This window comes from Pholcus phalangioides, unplaced genomic scaffold (genome assembly GCF_987345545.1).
Source record: "Pholcus phalangioides strain wild (caught in Gottingen) unplaced genomic scaffold, Ppha-v1.0 ptg000017l_1, whole genome shotgun sequence".
Taxonomy (NCBI): domain Eukaryota; kingdom Metazoa; phylum Arthropoda; class Arachnida; order Araneae; family Pholcidae; genus Pholcus; species Pholcus phalangioides.
In genome coordinates this window covers 57,373,428-57,389,748 of record NW_028301610.1, presented here as the reverse complement: position 1 = coordinate 57,389,748, position 16,321 = coordinate 57,373,428, and the positions used below count along the sequence as shown (strand labels likewise).

Genomic DNA, 16,321 nt, shown 5'->3' with positions numbered 1-16,321 from the left:
GTAATCTATCAGGGGATCCACATAGATTTGTACAAAATAACTTTGCTATATAACAAAATACAAAACACATTGATCATAAACTCAATCGTTAATATGCATCGTCTCTGTACAGAAGCACCTGGACATACTTCTGTTGATATGGTAGGTGTCATAAATGTTTATTATTAGTAGTAGTAGTGTCACCAGAAAATTTTCGTGTCAACATGTCTCGGATTATCAGATTCTCGTATACAGTACTTCCTATCCTGTTCTCCTTGTAAGAAAGACAATAATGGAAAAGAAAGTAAGAAATCAAAGCAATTAGAATGGTAGTAATGATTTTTAGTTCTGTAATTGTTATAAGAAAATAAAATACTTGTCTTTTTCTCATTAATTAAATTTACAGGTAGATCTCCAAAAATGAACGTAGCTATTTTTGTGGAAATCAAAGAATGAAATCAAAATAGTGATCGATTTTCTTATTTGTCCACCAACTCAATTCTACCACGAATTGAAATCATCCCAAGAATCGAGAATCTTTTTTCTCTCCAAAGCAAGAGCGAGTTTCAATGATCATCTCGCGGAATTGACTTTTGCTGAAAGCAAATGGCGTTTCTGTGTCAAGCCGTATGTGCCACAAACTTTACTGTGTCCCTAATTTACATAAAGAGTCGATAGCTATGTGCTTCAAATCACGATAGTGAATATATTCTCGAGCAGGTGTCTTAGGGAATTTTTTTTCTTCTGAGAACATGCAGATTACTGTGGTCTCAGTCATACTTTCATCGGCATTTCTCTGTCAGATTTTGGACGCAATATAACTTATTGTCTACATTGAGTAAAATCCATAACACATCTGTATCTCAATAATAATACAAAATAAAAAATGGTAATCACAATTTATGTTTTCTCATGTTTTTAAATTTATTTCCCATTTAATTACTAATTGCGTAATTTCGATTCAAATTTCACCTTCAGTTTTGTTCTAATCACTAAAAAGCGTAATTTTTAAACAGTTAAAATAATGAACGTAGTTCGTAAGAAAATCGTCTGTTATTCGACGATTGTTAGAAAAAAAATCATTTTTAACGTTTTGTCTGTTCAAAACAGCAGTACTTGAGAACTCTTATCGAAAAATTTTAAACACTCTGGTGGCACGAAAATTATCACAAATTTTTTAAAATAAGAAAGAAGAACTTTGAAGACGATAATGATGCATAAAATGCTCACAGCTTAAAATCATAATTTCCCGCGCATTAATTAGTAGATAATTACGGGGGTTATAACATCATTCGAAACTCCTGACGTTATCTTAGTTACCGGAGGATCTTAAAATGCATTTCAAGTAAAGCATCATTATGAACATTACTTTCAAAGTATGTGTCTACATCAAACACAGGCAATATCCTTACATACATATTTATCCTTATACGTTTTCAATGACGTCATATACAGTGACGTTCACTACCACCTTGAATACGAAGCCAGTATCATCGTCAGATGAAAACAAAAAGAGAATTTTTTTTGTTATTTTTCCTCTGCATTTTGGAGTCTGTTGTTAACCCACGTCATCATTTTATAGGTTGGCTTTTTTCTCGTTTCTTTCACAGATCGATCCCAAGATTGCCTTTCCCAAGCGGGCACACCCGAAGGTATGTCTCTCTCTATCTATATAGCCTCTCTCTCTCCATCTCTCTTCCTCCAACACTATCTTTATACTAGTGTATATTTATATTATCTATGTATAATTCTATCCTCTAGATTTCCTTTTTGTGCTCGTGCATGCATTTCGATATGTTTTTTTTAATCCTATGAGAGAAAAAGGTATGTATGATTCGATGTAACGTGCCTCAGTATGTGGAATTCTGTCAATATTGACACGATATAATCCGACAATGCAAAAGTTTGTCCGTCGCTACATGGAAAAAGAATTACATTTGTAAAAACACATTCGATAGAAATAAGCTTGGTCCATTAAGGATTGAAACTCGTTATGAAATGAACTAACACAAACACACGTGTATATAAAATGCGAAAGTTTTGAAAGAGTAACGTATTCATTCTTAGTAGTCACTTTTTTTTAAGAAATCGGGATTTTCAAACACGTTTCGGAAATTCAATTCCAGTATCAACATGAATGTTTTTCTCTCATAACTAAATCAAAATTATTCCTTCCTAATAATTGAATTACACTCCAGTTGAGGTGATCGTGGTTTGAATATCAGCTGATATATGACGTGTGTGCGAGTCCGATAGTTTGATATAAGCTTCGGAATGCTAATCACTCTCTCATTAGCTCATCTTAGGGCATAAAATGACCGTGGTGTGAAGCAATTGAGTAATCGAAGTGTATAAAAACAGTTTTACCAATATAATGAAAATGTGTGTTAAACACCCTAGCTGCCGTGTAAAGCTATTTCATAGCATTCATCGATTTTTTTTCACCGAACTTTCAATTGCCGCCACACCCTCAATGCAAAAGATTTCCTCGAAATCAATGCTTGACTTCCCTTGATATTTTTTGCCATACCCCGGAAATCTCTCGAAATTATGGATATTCATGTTGTCACTCCCTCTAACAAGCAAAAAAAATATTTTCATGATGTTTGAATAAAAATAACTACCATACAATTATTTAGTATTTTCGAGTAACTTTCCTGATAGTTTGAATAGAAAAAAATTTTTGCGTACAAAAAAATAGAAAATATCTTGATGTTTGTTTCTTTGCAATAACAAGCACCTTACAGTGATGCCTACAATAAGATAAGCCTTGAGCTTTATTCATACTAAGCACCCTACGATTTTTTTGCAATTGACTTTGTTGCAAAAAGTTTAGCCTTTTTGGTACAGATTCGGTATTTAGTCTTTACATGACACATAATTTATCGGAAAAAATGATTAATAAATTTAGAAAAAATCTCATTGAAATGGAAATTTAACAAAAATAAGGTGAGTTTGTTCCGAATGAAGCGAACTAGTTACTAGAAGTCACTGCAGTTTGGATTAAGGTAAGAAACAAGAATTTTTTTCTGTAAATTCTGTATTTGATTCAGTATAGACTTGAAAATTACCACATATTTCATTGAAAAATTTGAGGTGAGTAAAAAAGATAGACAGCTTGATTCACGATCACAGTGTAACAATATACATCGATTTGCTATTGAAAGTGAGCTCCTTTCTTTCAACTTCAGTATTACTGTCTGAATGATCAGATGAACAGCGAACTTGTGTTTTATGAGCAAATAAATTTCAATACGTACTCATTTCACTGCAATGTATATGTCCGATGAAGTTCATATTTTTGTGTGTATTTATAAATGCTATTTACTATAGAAGTTTTTTTCATGTGGTTTTGAGTACCACATACATAATTTGCAATACCTATATAGATAATTTAATGCCCCTGCATTTTAAGTATGACGATATTTTATCAAATACTATTACTGCATGCTGATATTATGGTTTTCTGATATCCATATGATTGGTAGTTGGCTAGTGAAATCTAACCTTTATATTATTTCAAGGGTCGTGAAATATGTGTGTGAATGTTCTCTCATTCGTGAAACATAATTCTCTGCAAACGAACGTTATGGTAAAACAGGAATCACGTAAAACTTTACGTGATAAATAAAAGTGTTATTGGTCGAGTTTTTTTTTTCGAACTACGGATTTTTTTTAATTTATTGTAATATGGAAATATTGTATCTTAAATAAAATACAGTTATAAACTAATGAAAAATATTCATGCCATACTAAATAATATTCCGGTATATTATGCGATTTTGAATTGAAATGCAATAGATTCAATTTTTTAGACCATTCTATTTGAACTATGTGTATAACTATAATACTAACTATTTATATAATTTAGGCGTTTATCTTATATTCAGAAATGTAGTAAGTTTTGAATTGAAAGAAATCAGGTGAAATATATTCCTGGACATCCAACAACCAGAAATTCAACTGAGGGTTCATAAAAAAAGTTGACGAGAGCTACGCACGAAGAAACCTTCTATATAGATAATATATATTTGTGTTTCTTAACATTCCAACAACTGCAACTATAAAATAAAAAAAACATATAAGTAATAAACCTTAAGATGACTGTTTGTTTGTCATTACAAATATGGCCGGACATTACGTATACAGTACGTATATAAACCGCCATCAAAAATACAGATTCCATTTCTTCTTTGTCTTTTTTTTTCTTCTTTTAGTCCTGCATTCCATTTCAATTTATGTTTTCAATTTCAAAATATTAGTGTGAGCAGTACTTTGTGGGAGAAAAAGGAAATCAAGAACGAACGAAAAAAAAACACACAAAACTGGAAAATATTGTCTTGCTTGTGTGTGTGTATGTTGAGGGCAATGAAGCGGGTACACGCAGAATCCATATAAGACTGTTCGTTTATTCTGAAAAGAAAGAGGGAAATGATGAAAAACAGCAGTTTTTTTCCCTTATTATTCTTTTTCTGTCGTTGTAAAAGATGAAAAGAAAGTGAATGTAGATAGAAGAGACCAAAGACAAGAAGAAAACACGCAAACCTCTCTCTCGCTTCTCTTGCCATTGGTGCGAACGTGAGTCTTTGCGTCATCACGACACCCAAGATTTCTTGAGATTTACTTTTTTATTCTTCTTTGTCCATTTTTTTTTCTTCCTCTCTTGGAACCAAATATATATATATATATATATATATATCACTCCCGAAATGACCATGTCCAAAAAAATTTCATACCATATATGGTCAGGTAAAAGTGAACCGACCACACGACCGAAAAAAAAAATTATATTTTTATAGGTCGCGTGGTCAGTATGAAGAGTTATTGCATGGTACCAGATATATAAAGAAACCAATATATTGGTCGGGTTATTTCTTTTCCAGGATGAGATTTGATGGATGGCATCTCCGAGATGAGATTTCATATCGCGGAGAGATATTCATTTAAAACTATGACATTTCATTCGATGGAAAATTTCGTCAAAGAATGTCATTGAGTTTAATAATGACTACATACTTCATTGATGATAAGAGTTATTAATGAATCGTTCTTTCGATAATAAATGTTCGTGCCCCAAGATGTCTGATGCTTTTCCGTTAGCATTGAGTAGAACTTTCATCTCGGACTTTCACTACTAATGTAATATTAAATATATATTCCTAGATCAGTTAAGCTACGCCTAATCAGAGATGCTTATCGCATCGATCTCTGATTCTTCAAGAGTATTGGTTTGCGTTTTTGATGAACCTCGATTGTAAAGAATGCCCAAGTAGATTGACAAAAGAAATGCCATCTCTAAACAGGCAAAAAATAATTGATAACTTTTTTAAAAAGTTTCTGTCATCTTTAGATAATTTTAGAGATGTAATTTATCCCTCTTCCGCTACGTATTTGTGTGAGTCATAAGGGGATTTTAAAAGAGTCATTGGTTCCAAAATTATGGTTTGTATATCGTACAGATTTCAAAATTACAGTAAGCTTCAAAATCTGTGGACGAATTTCTTCGATTTGTCATATATTTTGAACTGAAAAAATTCTACATAATGAGTTAAATTACTCGAATCACACAACAAATTTCAATATCAAATCGTTAAGGTGTCGAGTTGACATTTCAATTTATGTGTGGATGCATGATTCAAATTGTAATTTAGTATGAGATAATATGAAACTGTTTGCAATAGAGATTTTGTATGGTCATATAATCAATATGCATAAAACATTTATGACTCTCTCATGAACAGCTATTAGACCAATGTTGAACGTTGAACGTTCCAGTATAAACAGACTAAGAGTGATTCTTCTTCAAAGAAAAAATACAAAATCAACCACGCTGGCAATAGTGGGATAGCAATGTCAATCCACTGAATGATGTATCATTTAGTATATTTATACAAAATAGTTATTGAACATTTCCTAGAAAAACAAGTTGTTTTCGGTACGTGCGAACTAGAATGTATTCTTTCTTTAATACATTAATTTGAGGAAAGAAAAACATCAGTCAAAAGAATGGAACAATGTCATTTATCTTGCTGTTATTCAGTGAAGTTTTTCTTTAATAAATTTGTATCTAAAAATATAAAATCTCACACATGCTGGAAAATTGATATATTTTAGGAAAAAATCCAATAAATTTTGCATTCGTGACTTTTTGTTTCCATTCATAACAGTACAGAGTAATAAAATAACGATATAGAGGTTACGAGTTTCTCTAAATAGCATTCCGAGTTCAAAACTTTTTAGAACAAGATTTCGAAGTAATATGTTGCGGATCCCCGATAATATTTTAGCACGTAGCAAAAAAGGGTCACTTCAGTCTTTCCAAGTTTCTTCTTCTTGTTTGATCTTATACTTGAAGAAGGCAAAACATGAGAAAAATCACCCGAAAGGCAACATTTCTCCCTCACTAGCCGAAGCTATTTCTTTCAAACGTGCATCTTTATGACGTGACCAAGGTAAGCATTTTCTTCGGAAAACAATCTGAGCGATATTGTGCTTCACATACACTCGCATGACTTCCCTTCACTGGCTTTAGCTACTTTTTTTTCTCTTTTATTTCATCTTGCTGCTTTTTTTCTGTTATCTTTGATGGCTATGCAAAGCTATATGGCAGTGCCAAAACTCAGATAAACGGACACTGGAACGTAGATAGGCGGATCAGGCTAAAAAAAACTACGCTGGTTCTAAATCGTTCTACTTTCAGCAATGAGCAACCAAAAAACAAGTCTTCTCTTTGGGAAAAAACTACATCTTTTTCATTTTCGTAGGTAAAGTGAAGCCAAATGTTGAGGTTTTTTTTCGCTTACGTACATTTGCGTTTAAGAGCAGAAGAGCAGTAGTAACTTCTTTTACCACGTCTTCGTATATAGTCCTTAGTCCCTATCCTCTTTTTTTTTCCTAAATACTTCTGACGTTGGTAGAAGCATTTCAGACAAGTTTCTTGCCATATCATATCAACTGCTGTACACAAGCAGTGAGATTTTGGAAGAAAATCTTTTCAGACAAGTTTTTTTTTTTCCCCCTATTTACCGAAATTGTCCCAGAAGGAAGCGAATGTAAAAAGATAGCTTCACATTTCTTGAAACATTTATATTCGAGTGTGTGGCATACACGGTTTGAACCAGCAACTTGTTCAAAGGCATGATCCGTTGCTTGGTAACTATCTCTTTCTGCAGCTTTTGCAACCGCCAGCACGAACTCATCGAAGATCGAGATTCATGCTAACTAAACGTGCAAACATAAAAATAAATTAAATCGTGTTGAATTCAAATATCCGTTAATTTTTCTTAAAATAAATAGTGTGAAAATCTTAAGTTATTTCCAATAGAATATGTATTTTTAATCTCATAACATTACCCGCTAGTATTCTCTCGATTTAATGTTTCAACAGCAATCTATATATAGATTTATAGTTGCTTTAATGCATCGATAGGAGAGAGATTTAATCAAGACTAGAAGAGAATCCTACTTTCTCCTTTTTACAACTCAGCTCATGTGCCCGATAACATCGAAACTCCTCTCTGACCAGACAAATTTCAAACACTGCCACCCATTGCAAGTTAAAATCACCCTTTCTGCGTAAAACGGCAGTAAATTGCCGACTTGAATGCGATACACCAGTATCATGGGTGGTCCACCACACGTATACTATACGTTTAAAAACGCAGTATCACCAATATATGAGTTCATTCATCACATTTCGATATAATTTATAGTAATATCGGCGATATAAAATTTTTATGTGCTGTGATTGATCGTAAAATTTCGTCAGTAAAGATTATCAGTTTTCTATCCATTTTTACTGAAAAGAGCTTTGGCTGTCATTTCTCTCTCTCTCACACTCTTTTTTTTTGGCAGCACTGCTCACTGCTCGAAATGCAATTGCCTTTGGGCAATCGATCTAACATTTTTAAACGATAGATTAACCTTGTTATAACTAAATCGACCAATGGGAGCTCCTCCACCCTTATGACGTCGCGATAACGATATTACCTAAATTTATCACGGACACATTCAAGCTCTTTTTGAAAGTAGAACTTTAAGGGAAAAGTGGAACAGCATTTTTTTTTCTCAGAAAACCTTTTTATCGATATATTGATGTTATAATAATGCAATAAGCCTTTTAAAACTTCTGTTAACAGCTCTCATTCACCTAAAGGAAATTCATCCGTCGTGGATTTTAAAGTCGTTATCAATGAAATAAATAGCTTTGACAAACCGAGTTTGTATATATGGGAATATTCAGCATACATGGATACATTAGTGAGAGAGAACCCTGTAAGAAAACTTGCAAATATCTGGAAAAAAAGCATAAGTTTGAAAACTTGTATGCAGATTATGGTAGAAGAAAAAAAGTTATCCAGCGAAAGATCGTAGGTAGATCGCAGCTTCCATCGTTAAAAGAGTTTATGATTTTTTCAGCTGCCATAGATAATCCTTTGTTCTGGAACACAGGCACGTGCTAGTGTCTTATTTAACTTAAACTTCCACCGATATAATATATATATATTATATATTATAATATCGATTATAATGAATATCGAATACAATGATTATCGAATACAATGATTATTATTTTCGAAATTCTCTTGTGACATGTTATTTATATTTATATTTTATCATAACTATTGGTTTTATTATTGCTCTTATTGAGTTGCAGTATTTTGATATAGTTATATAAACTTGCAAATATCTGGGGAAAAAAGCATACGTTTGAAAAGGTGAATGCAGATTATGGTAGAAGAAAAAAAAGTTATTCAGCGAAAAAGGATGAAACGAAAGTTCAATGTTACAACAAATGGAAATACAAATGCAATGGCCACAACAGATAAATTGCCCAACGAGGCGACTGAAAAAAGATGCCTATAAAATATGGATGTCGACTATACAGGGTGAATCCGACCTATTCTACCAAGTGAAATGGGGGGTTAGACGAGCTCAAGTGGATCATGAAACAACTCACAGACCCTGTCCTATCTCAAAATATTTTCGAGATGCGGTGGATAATCGATTATAAAAAAAATGCGCCGCGTCTGAAAAAACCAGAATTTGTGAAGTTTCTGAAAAACCTTTATAAGCAAACTAAGCACATATTTGAAAAGAGCAGAAAAATGCTATAAGGGGTGACATGAATTTTATTAAAACATCTGGTTTTAATGGCGAGCTATAAGCGCTGAAAGATTGGCAAAGTTCAAAATCAAATTGTCGCTCGCCAAAATTTTTATTCGTCAATTCTGCAAATACTCCTCTAGCTACAATCAGTAAAATTTGCCAAAGAACTTGCCACCAGCTTCTGAAAAAGAGTTTACAATAAGCCATATAGGTTTTCTGGTTCAGGAAAAATTTAGTCGTTTGTTTGCAATACATCACTGAAATCAGCGTTTGCGAAGTACATATCCAACGAAAATTCGGACTTGGCCGTTACAAATTTTGGCAACAATTTGATTTTGCACAAAAAAATCCTATAAGGTGACACTACCACTATCTACAGGATATCCATATTTAATGGCGAGCTGTAAGCTATAAGAGATCGGTGAAGTGAAAAATCGCATTGTCGCCAAAACCTACTAAAATTACTTCGACGAACGCAGATTTCAGTGATGTATTACAAACAAACGACTAAATTTTTCCTGAACAAGGTGACCAATTTGGTTTTGCTAAGCTCTTTTGAATGCTAGTAAAATGGACAAGTTTTTGGCAAATTTTACCGATTTTAGCTAGAAGGGTGTTTGCAAAATTGGCGGTTAAAATTTTTTCGACAATTCGATTTTGAACTTTGTCAATCTTTCAGCACTTGTAACTCTCCAATAAAACAAGATATTTCAATGAAATTGGCGTCACCTTATAGCATTTTCTCTGCTCGTTCCAAATAAGTGCTTAGTTTGCGTATAGGTCTTTCAGAAACTTCACAAATTTGGGTTTTCAGACTCGGTCACAGTTCCATTCTCGGTATGGTGAAAACGATGAATGAAATTCAAAAATGTCATTTTCTATGAGCATATAAAACAGAAATTCGAATCAAAGGTATCGACAATGCATTGCTGGAAGAATAAAAACTATGGGAAAATAGAATAGTTGAAAGAATTTTAGAAAAGAATTAGAGAAAATAAGCGTGGGCAATATTTGAAGAAAATTACTACAAAAACAAGCATTAATATTTTAAAAATATCTTTGGTATTTGTTTTATAAATAGGTTTTTATTTTTTCGAAAGTTTTTTTAGAAACTTTGGAATATTATACCAATTTCGAACATACACTCATGTCCATAAATTAAGGATAATTCAGAGTCACACGGAAATCGAAATCTAAAGTAAAAATTTCACCTGTAGAATTATCACACACATCTGCAAGAATGCTATGCAAATTTCAGGAAGCCACCAGATGATGCCAATAGTACGTCACAATGACGAGAGTGTAAGAGGGGGTATATAAGGAATGGTGGCAAAGAAGTAAAATTGTTCACAAGAGTTCTATAAGGCGCTCAGTGCCATAAGCGAATAGTTATGACACAGAGGACGCATGTGGATGATATTTTACGTGGTAGAATTATCGGCCGCCTGGAATGTGGGCTTACTCAGATGGAAGTATCCGAGGAACTTGGAATTGCCCAAAGTGTCATCTCTAGGCTTTGGCAACGATTCCAAGATAACGGAAATGTCAGTAGACGTTACAGTACAGGTCGCCCCCGAATTACAACGCCGAATGAAGACCGGTATTTGGTAGTAACTGCCAAAAGAAAAGAAGCAGACGGAGCACAGCATCCGACCTGTCTCGTCAGCTATCTGCAGCCACGGGTACCGCAGTTTCAACGCAAACCGACGTTTGTCGGTTTGCGTTAGTCCACAAAACAGTGTACAGACGTTTGGGAGATATTGGTCTATATGCTCGCAGGCCTGTCAGATGTGTTCCGCTCACGGCAACTCACTGTCGGTAGCGATTAGCCTGAAGAAGAGAACATGCAATGTGGACATCGTCACAGTGGGCTTGTGTGATGTTTTCCGACGAGTCCAGGTTTAGCTTGCAGTCTAATTCATGTCGGACTTTCATATGGAGAACGCCAGGTACCCGTTACCACCAAGACATCATTGAACTACACCGTTACGGTGGTGCAGCATTGCTCGTTTGGGGTGGAATTATACTGGGTTCCAGAACAGATCTGCATGTTCAAACCGGAACCATGAAAGCCCAAATTTATCGGGACATCATTCTGGAACAACATGTACGTTTGTTTAGGGGTGCCATGGGCGCAGAATTTGTGTTTATGGATGACAACGCCCGTCCTCACCAAGCAAACATCGTAAACGAATGCCTTGAATCTGAGAATATAACCCGTATGGAATGGCCAGCATTCTCACCTGACTTGAATCCGATAGAGCATGTGTGGGACATGCTTGGCCGACGAGTTGCAGCCCGTCAACCACCTCCTACATGTGTACCGGAACTTCGGAGAGCATTGCTTTCTGAGTGGCGTGATCTTCCCCAAGATCAGATCGATAATTTGATACTCCGGATGCCTAGGCGTTGTACGGACTGTATTTCATCGCATGGGAGACATACAATGTATTAACCGTATTAACCATCATACCAACCATGTAATAGTAAGTTTTTTTAAAGGAGATATTTTTTACAATTGCTCCAGGGAGCAAAAATCGTAGTTTTTATGAATGGTATCAGACCTACACCATCGTTTTTGTTCTTTATCTTTTGTTTAATAAATGGGCTTTATGAATAACTAACGTTTGTTTTGTTCCTGAACCTTTATTTGCCAGAGCTGGCATTATCCTCAATTTATGGACATGAGTGTAGAAGAGATTTACATTCAAATTTCAGGTATAATGCTCTTCTAGATATGTTTATACAGTGAAACATTACTATATAATCATAAATCCCTCTACAATGATATTATTTACTACTATAAATCCCTTCACAACGATATGTTTTTTTATAATATTTCTTTACATATATTATATATATATATATATATATATACACTATATATTTATTTATTTAATATTTCACTCAAACCCCAAACACCCGTACTACAACATGATATTTGATAGGATCCTGAAAAATTCAGAATTAGTCAGAATGCTTTATATATAAGTCGCATGAAAACGCATGTTTGAGAATAATGTAAATAATGTTATAGAAGTAGAGATTCTGTTTGTGGAATTTTTCGGATCAAATATATACATGACAGAAAACAAGATGCGATAGTGTATGTTTTCTTTTAAAATCGGTGAAAGTGACACTCACTCAATCATTTGAGATTGCGTCTTCTACTGCTTTTTTGTCACAGCAAATTTTCATGTCAGAAAGATTATCAGAAATAAAATCTATGCGGTAAAAAAATCATTTTATATTAATTAATTGACGTATTAATCAAAAAAAGTGACTGAATTGATACTTTAGTTAGAAATAAAAGGAATGAGTAAGCCATCTCTCGCTTATGTAAAAGGTAGCTATGAAAGTGAAAGTTGAAATTTACCGTGGCCGCCTTTATCAGACGCGGGGCCAGAAGCGTCTTAATAATTTCAGGGCCTCTTTGCTTCGATGTTACTATTATTATTATTATTATTATTGTTATTTTGAGGAGGAGAAATTGGCATCCTAAAAAATTCCTACATTATTACAAAATATACAGAAATGCTGAAAATATCCCTTCAAAAAATATAGACACAGTTGAATATGTAAATTAATAAAAATAAATTAATGAAAATTTCTAACTATTTTTTTTAATAAATGAAAGAAGTAATTCCAAAACCAATTAAAATTAGGACCTAATGAACGAAATTGTCTAAGAAATAATGAAAATTCAGAATCGATGAAAAGAAAATAGGAAAAATAATTCACAAAGATAATTTCAGCACCCATTCAAAGGCAGAATAAATGAAAGAAATAATTTCAACACCCAATGAAAATTCAGAGTAAATGAATGAAATAATTCCAAAAATGATGAAAGTTTTCAGAATTCCAGAAAATCCAGAATTTATGAAAGAAATTATCATTACCGTAAAGGGGGGGGGCCAAAATGCGAGGCCCGATGCGGCCGTACATGTCAAACACCCCTGAGGGCGACTCTGAACCAAACATAACATTCGCAAAAAATCTACTGCTTCTAACACCGAAGAAGATAGCTATCGTAGAATAATAGAAGAGATGGTCCAACTCCACCAAATATCGAACGAAGAAATCTTCGATACTAAAAGAACGCGTATTAATGAGTTTTCTTATTAATCAACCGGTGACAGAATTTGTCATCCTTGGTTATTATTAAAGGTAGCGTCACGGTGAAGGCAACAGCTGTGTGTTTTGTCAGGAACGTTGTGCAAAAGCTCCATATTATATACATGAATACGTATATCGGCTAAATGAAAGGAAAATAACAATCATTCCAGCAAAGAGAAAACTATCATTACAGAAAATAAGAACATCTCGAAGATTTCCTCCATTGAATAATTAATAAATTATTATCTGTTCATCTACATATTAACATTAAAAGCACATAAATAGGAGTAATATACAGGGTTAGCGTAAATGAATGACGCGATTTTAAAAATTCATATTTTCAAAACTATTACATATAATAAATATAATCAGCGATGCATGGAAATAAAGAAAAAACTTTCCAAGTTTTTTTTTTTCAGTTATAAATGTTCGATGTGTGACCCTTTCGTAACACGAAAAACATCTAATCCGTAATCAAGTTTCTTCCACACTTTTTGTAGTTTTTCATAGTCAATGGTTCAATATGCTGCAATGATGCGTTTTTTAAGTTCATTGAGTGTTTTTGGCAATTCCTTATAAACCACCATTGTCGAAAACACTCTGTGAACAAGATACATCAGTGCTACATTTTGAACCAGTTTTTACGTTCTATGTGTAAAAAAAAAAAATGCGGTGTGCTCTGAAAAACTTGGAAATAGAGAAAAAGACTTTCCAAGTTTTTCCTCTATTTTCATGTACCGCTGATTATATATTATGTATAATAGTTCAGAAAAAATATGAATTTTTAAAATCGTGCCATTCATTCATGCTAACCCTGTATTTTTTTAGATTATCTTTTACAGATTTTGAATAGAATGAGGAAGTATGATTTCCTCAGTGAAACCTCAATATAACGATACTCTGCTGACCGAGAAAAAATATCGTCGTAAAGGGGTTATCGTTACATCGAGGAGTAGAATTATCATCAGGTGGTACCAAATTTATTCTATTGTTGGCGCCTCTTCTGAATTTTCACTGCTAGTAAGACGTAAAATGCATTTGAGAGATTCTAATTTGTTAGTTGATGAGAGAGAGAATAAAACTCAGTTGTTCCACTTTGTAAAGTAGTTTACCGCACAGCACTTTTGTGTAACACACAGAAAGTAGCTTCAAGGCAACTCCATTAACACTTTAGGAGGGGAGATATTACAAAATACCGATGTTGCAACACACCCTCGAAAGAACAAACACTGGTGAGGAATTTAAAAATATAATGAAGGTGGGTTTGAGTGAAATATAAAAAATATCATTATATATATATAGAGAGAGAGAGAGAGAGAATCATCTCAGTAAAGTATATCGTTGTATCGAGAGGAGTTCAACATTAGACTAATGACGATTCTGAACGAAATTAAAAATGTATCATTGTAGAGGGATTCATTGTTATATCGAGTATCATTTTAGTGAGGTTTCACTGTAATTCATTCGATACATAAGCTTCCCAATCAAAAAATTAGTCACATGGGATTTCCACACACTTAATAGACTGATAGAGCTTATACTACATGTGTCCTAAATCAATAAACCTGCGAGTTTCACTGCTGCTTTCACATATTGCCTCTAGCATTATCAAACGTAATGCCTTTTTTACATTCAATGAAAAATTTCCTTTACACCCAGTTGTAGAGTCAATGAATTAAAATGACTTAAGGAGGTCACGACGTCATACCCTTTGTTCGAAAAAAGCGTGTTTGTACATCACACCCTCTATGGTTCACGGATAGCGTGCGGAACCTTTATCTTGAAAAGAAAAGAGCATTCAGAGAGTATAAAAGTGGACGAGGTGACCTATCATTGTTTACTGATAAAAGAAGACTGTTGAAGAAAGCGATAAGGGATAGTAAAAAGCAAGTTGAATCTAGGTTGGCAGATAACATTGGCTCTGACCCAAAATCATTTTTTCGATACGTCAATAATGGATGTAAGGGGACAGTTGGCCCCCTCTCGATAGGAGGCTCAAAAGTAGAGAGCAATGTAGGCATGTGTAGTGCTTTCAATGACTTTTTCGCGTCGGTTTTTAATGGAGATAATGATATTCGATATACGGGTGTTGCATGGGGTAACAAAACGCTCAACGATATTCAAGTGGAAGACGTGGAGGTCCTAAATCTTCTAAGAAATGTATGTGCAAGCAAAGCACCAGGACCAGATGAATGGCGCATGGCGTTTAACGTTGACAAGTGCATTGTCGCTCATTTTGGTTCGAACAACCCACGGTTCTCTTACGAGTTGAATGGTGTCACTATCCTGGATGCAACTAGAGTCACCGATTTGGGAATTCTCATTGACGAGCGACTTAAGTTTTCTGAACATTGTTCAGCGGTTGTCAAAAAATCGAATAGAATGCTTGGTCTCATTTTCAAAAAGGTCTCTTCGCGTTCTCCTAAAGTCATTCTTCCGCTTTTTCGAGGCTTAGTTCGTCCTGGACTGGAGTATGCTGTAAGGTTTTGGAGACCATACCTACAGAGGGACATAGACTTGGTTGAAGGGGTGCAGAGAAGAGCTACGCGTGTCCTTATTGGCACACAGGGCTTGAGTTATGAAGAAAGACTTCATTTTTTGAATATGTTTACATTGGATGAACGCAGGTGTCGAGGAGATATGATCGAAGTGTTCAAAATTTTCAATGGGATGGATAGGATGGACCATGAACTTTTAGTACACCGCCAATCGACTGCTTTTACAAGGGGACACCAGTATCGATTGGTGAGGGACAATGCAAGGTTATGGTGTCGCAGGGAATTTTTCTCCAATAGGGTTGTTAATAAATGGAATAGCTTACCCCCGGAGGTAGTAAATTGTAACACAATTGACACGTTTAAAAAGAAATACGATAAACATGTTGGGGTAAATCGAGAAGCTATCCATTCTTAGAATAAGACAACCATAAGTATTCTTTATGGGCATTGTATAATATTTTATCATGTGTATATATTGTTTGTAATTTGTGTTAATTGCATTTTTAATTGGGTTGCTGTATTTTTGAAACATATGACAACCATATTTTTATGGGCATCTTTTTATCAGCCACCTCGTTGGGCATTTTGCCTGTTGTGGCGTTGTATTTGTATTTGTATTT

At 34.2% G+C, this 16,321-nt stretch overlaps 1 protein-coding gene across 1 annotated transcript in view; it reads left to right on the top strand.

Annotated features, from left to right (window-relative positions):
- LOC149074161 (RNA-binding protein Musashi homolog Rbp6-like) overlaps window positions 1-16,321 on the top strand; it is a 409,321-nt gene that overhangs the window by 101,258 nt on the left and 291,742 nt on the right. Inside the window, exon 5 of the mRNA XM_089246590.1 lies at window positions 1,590-1,631. Coding sequence (XP_089102716.1) covers window positions 1,590-1,631 — 42 coding nt within the window. The remainder of the gene's footprint in view (window positions 1-1,589; window positions 1,632-16,321) is intronic.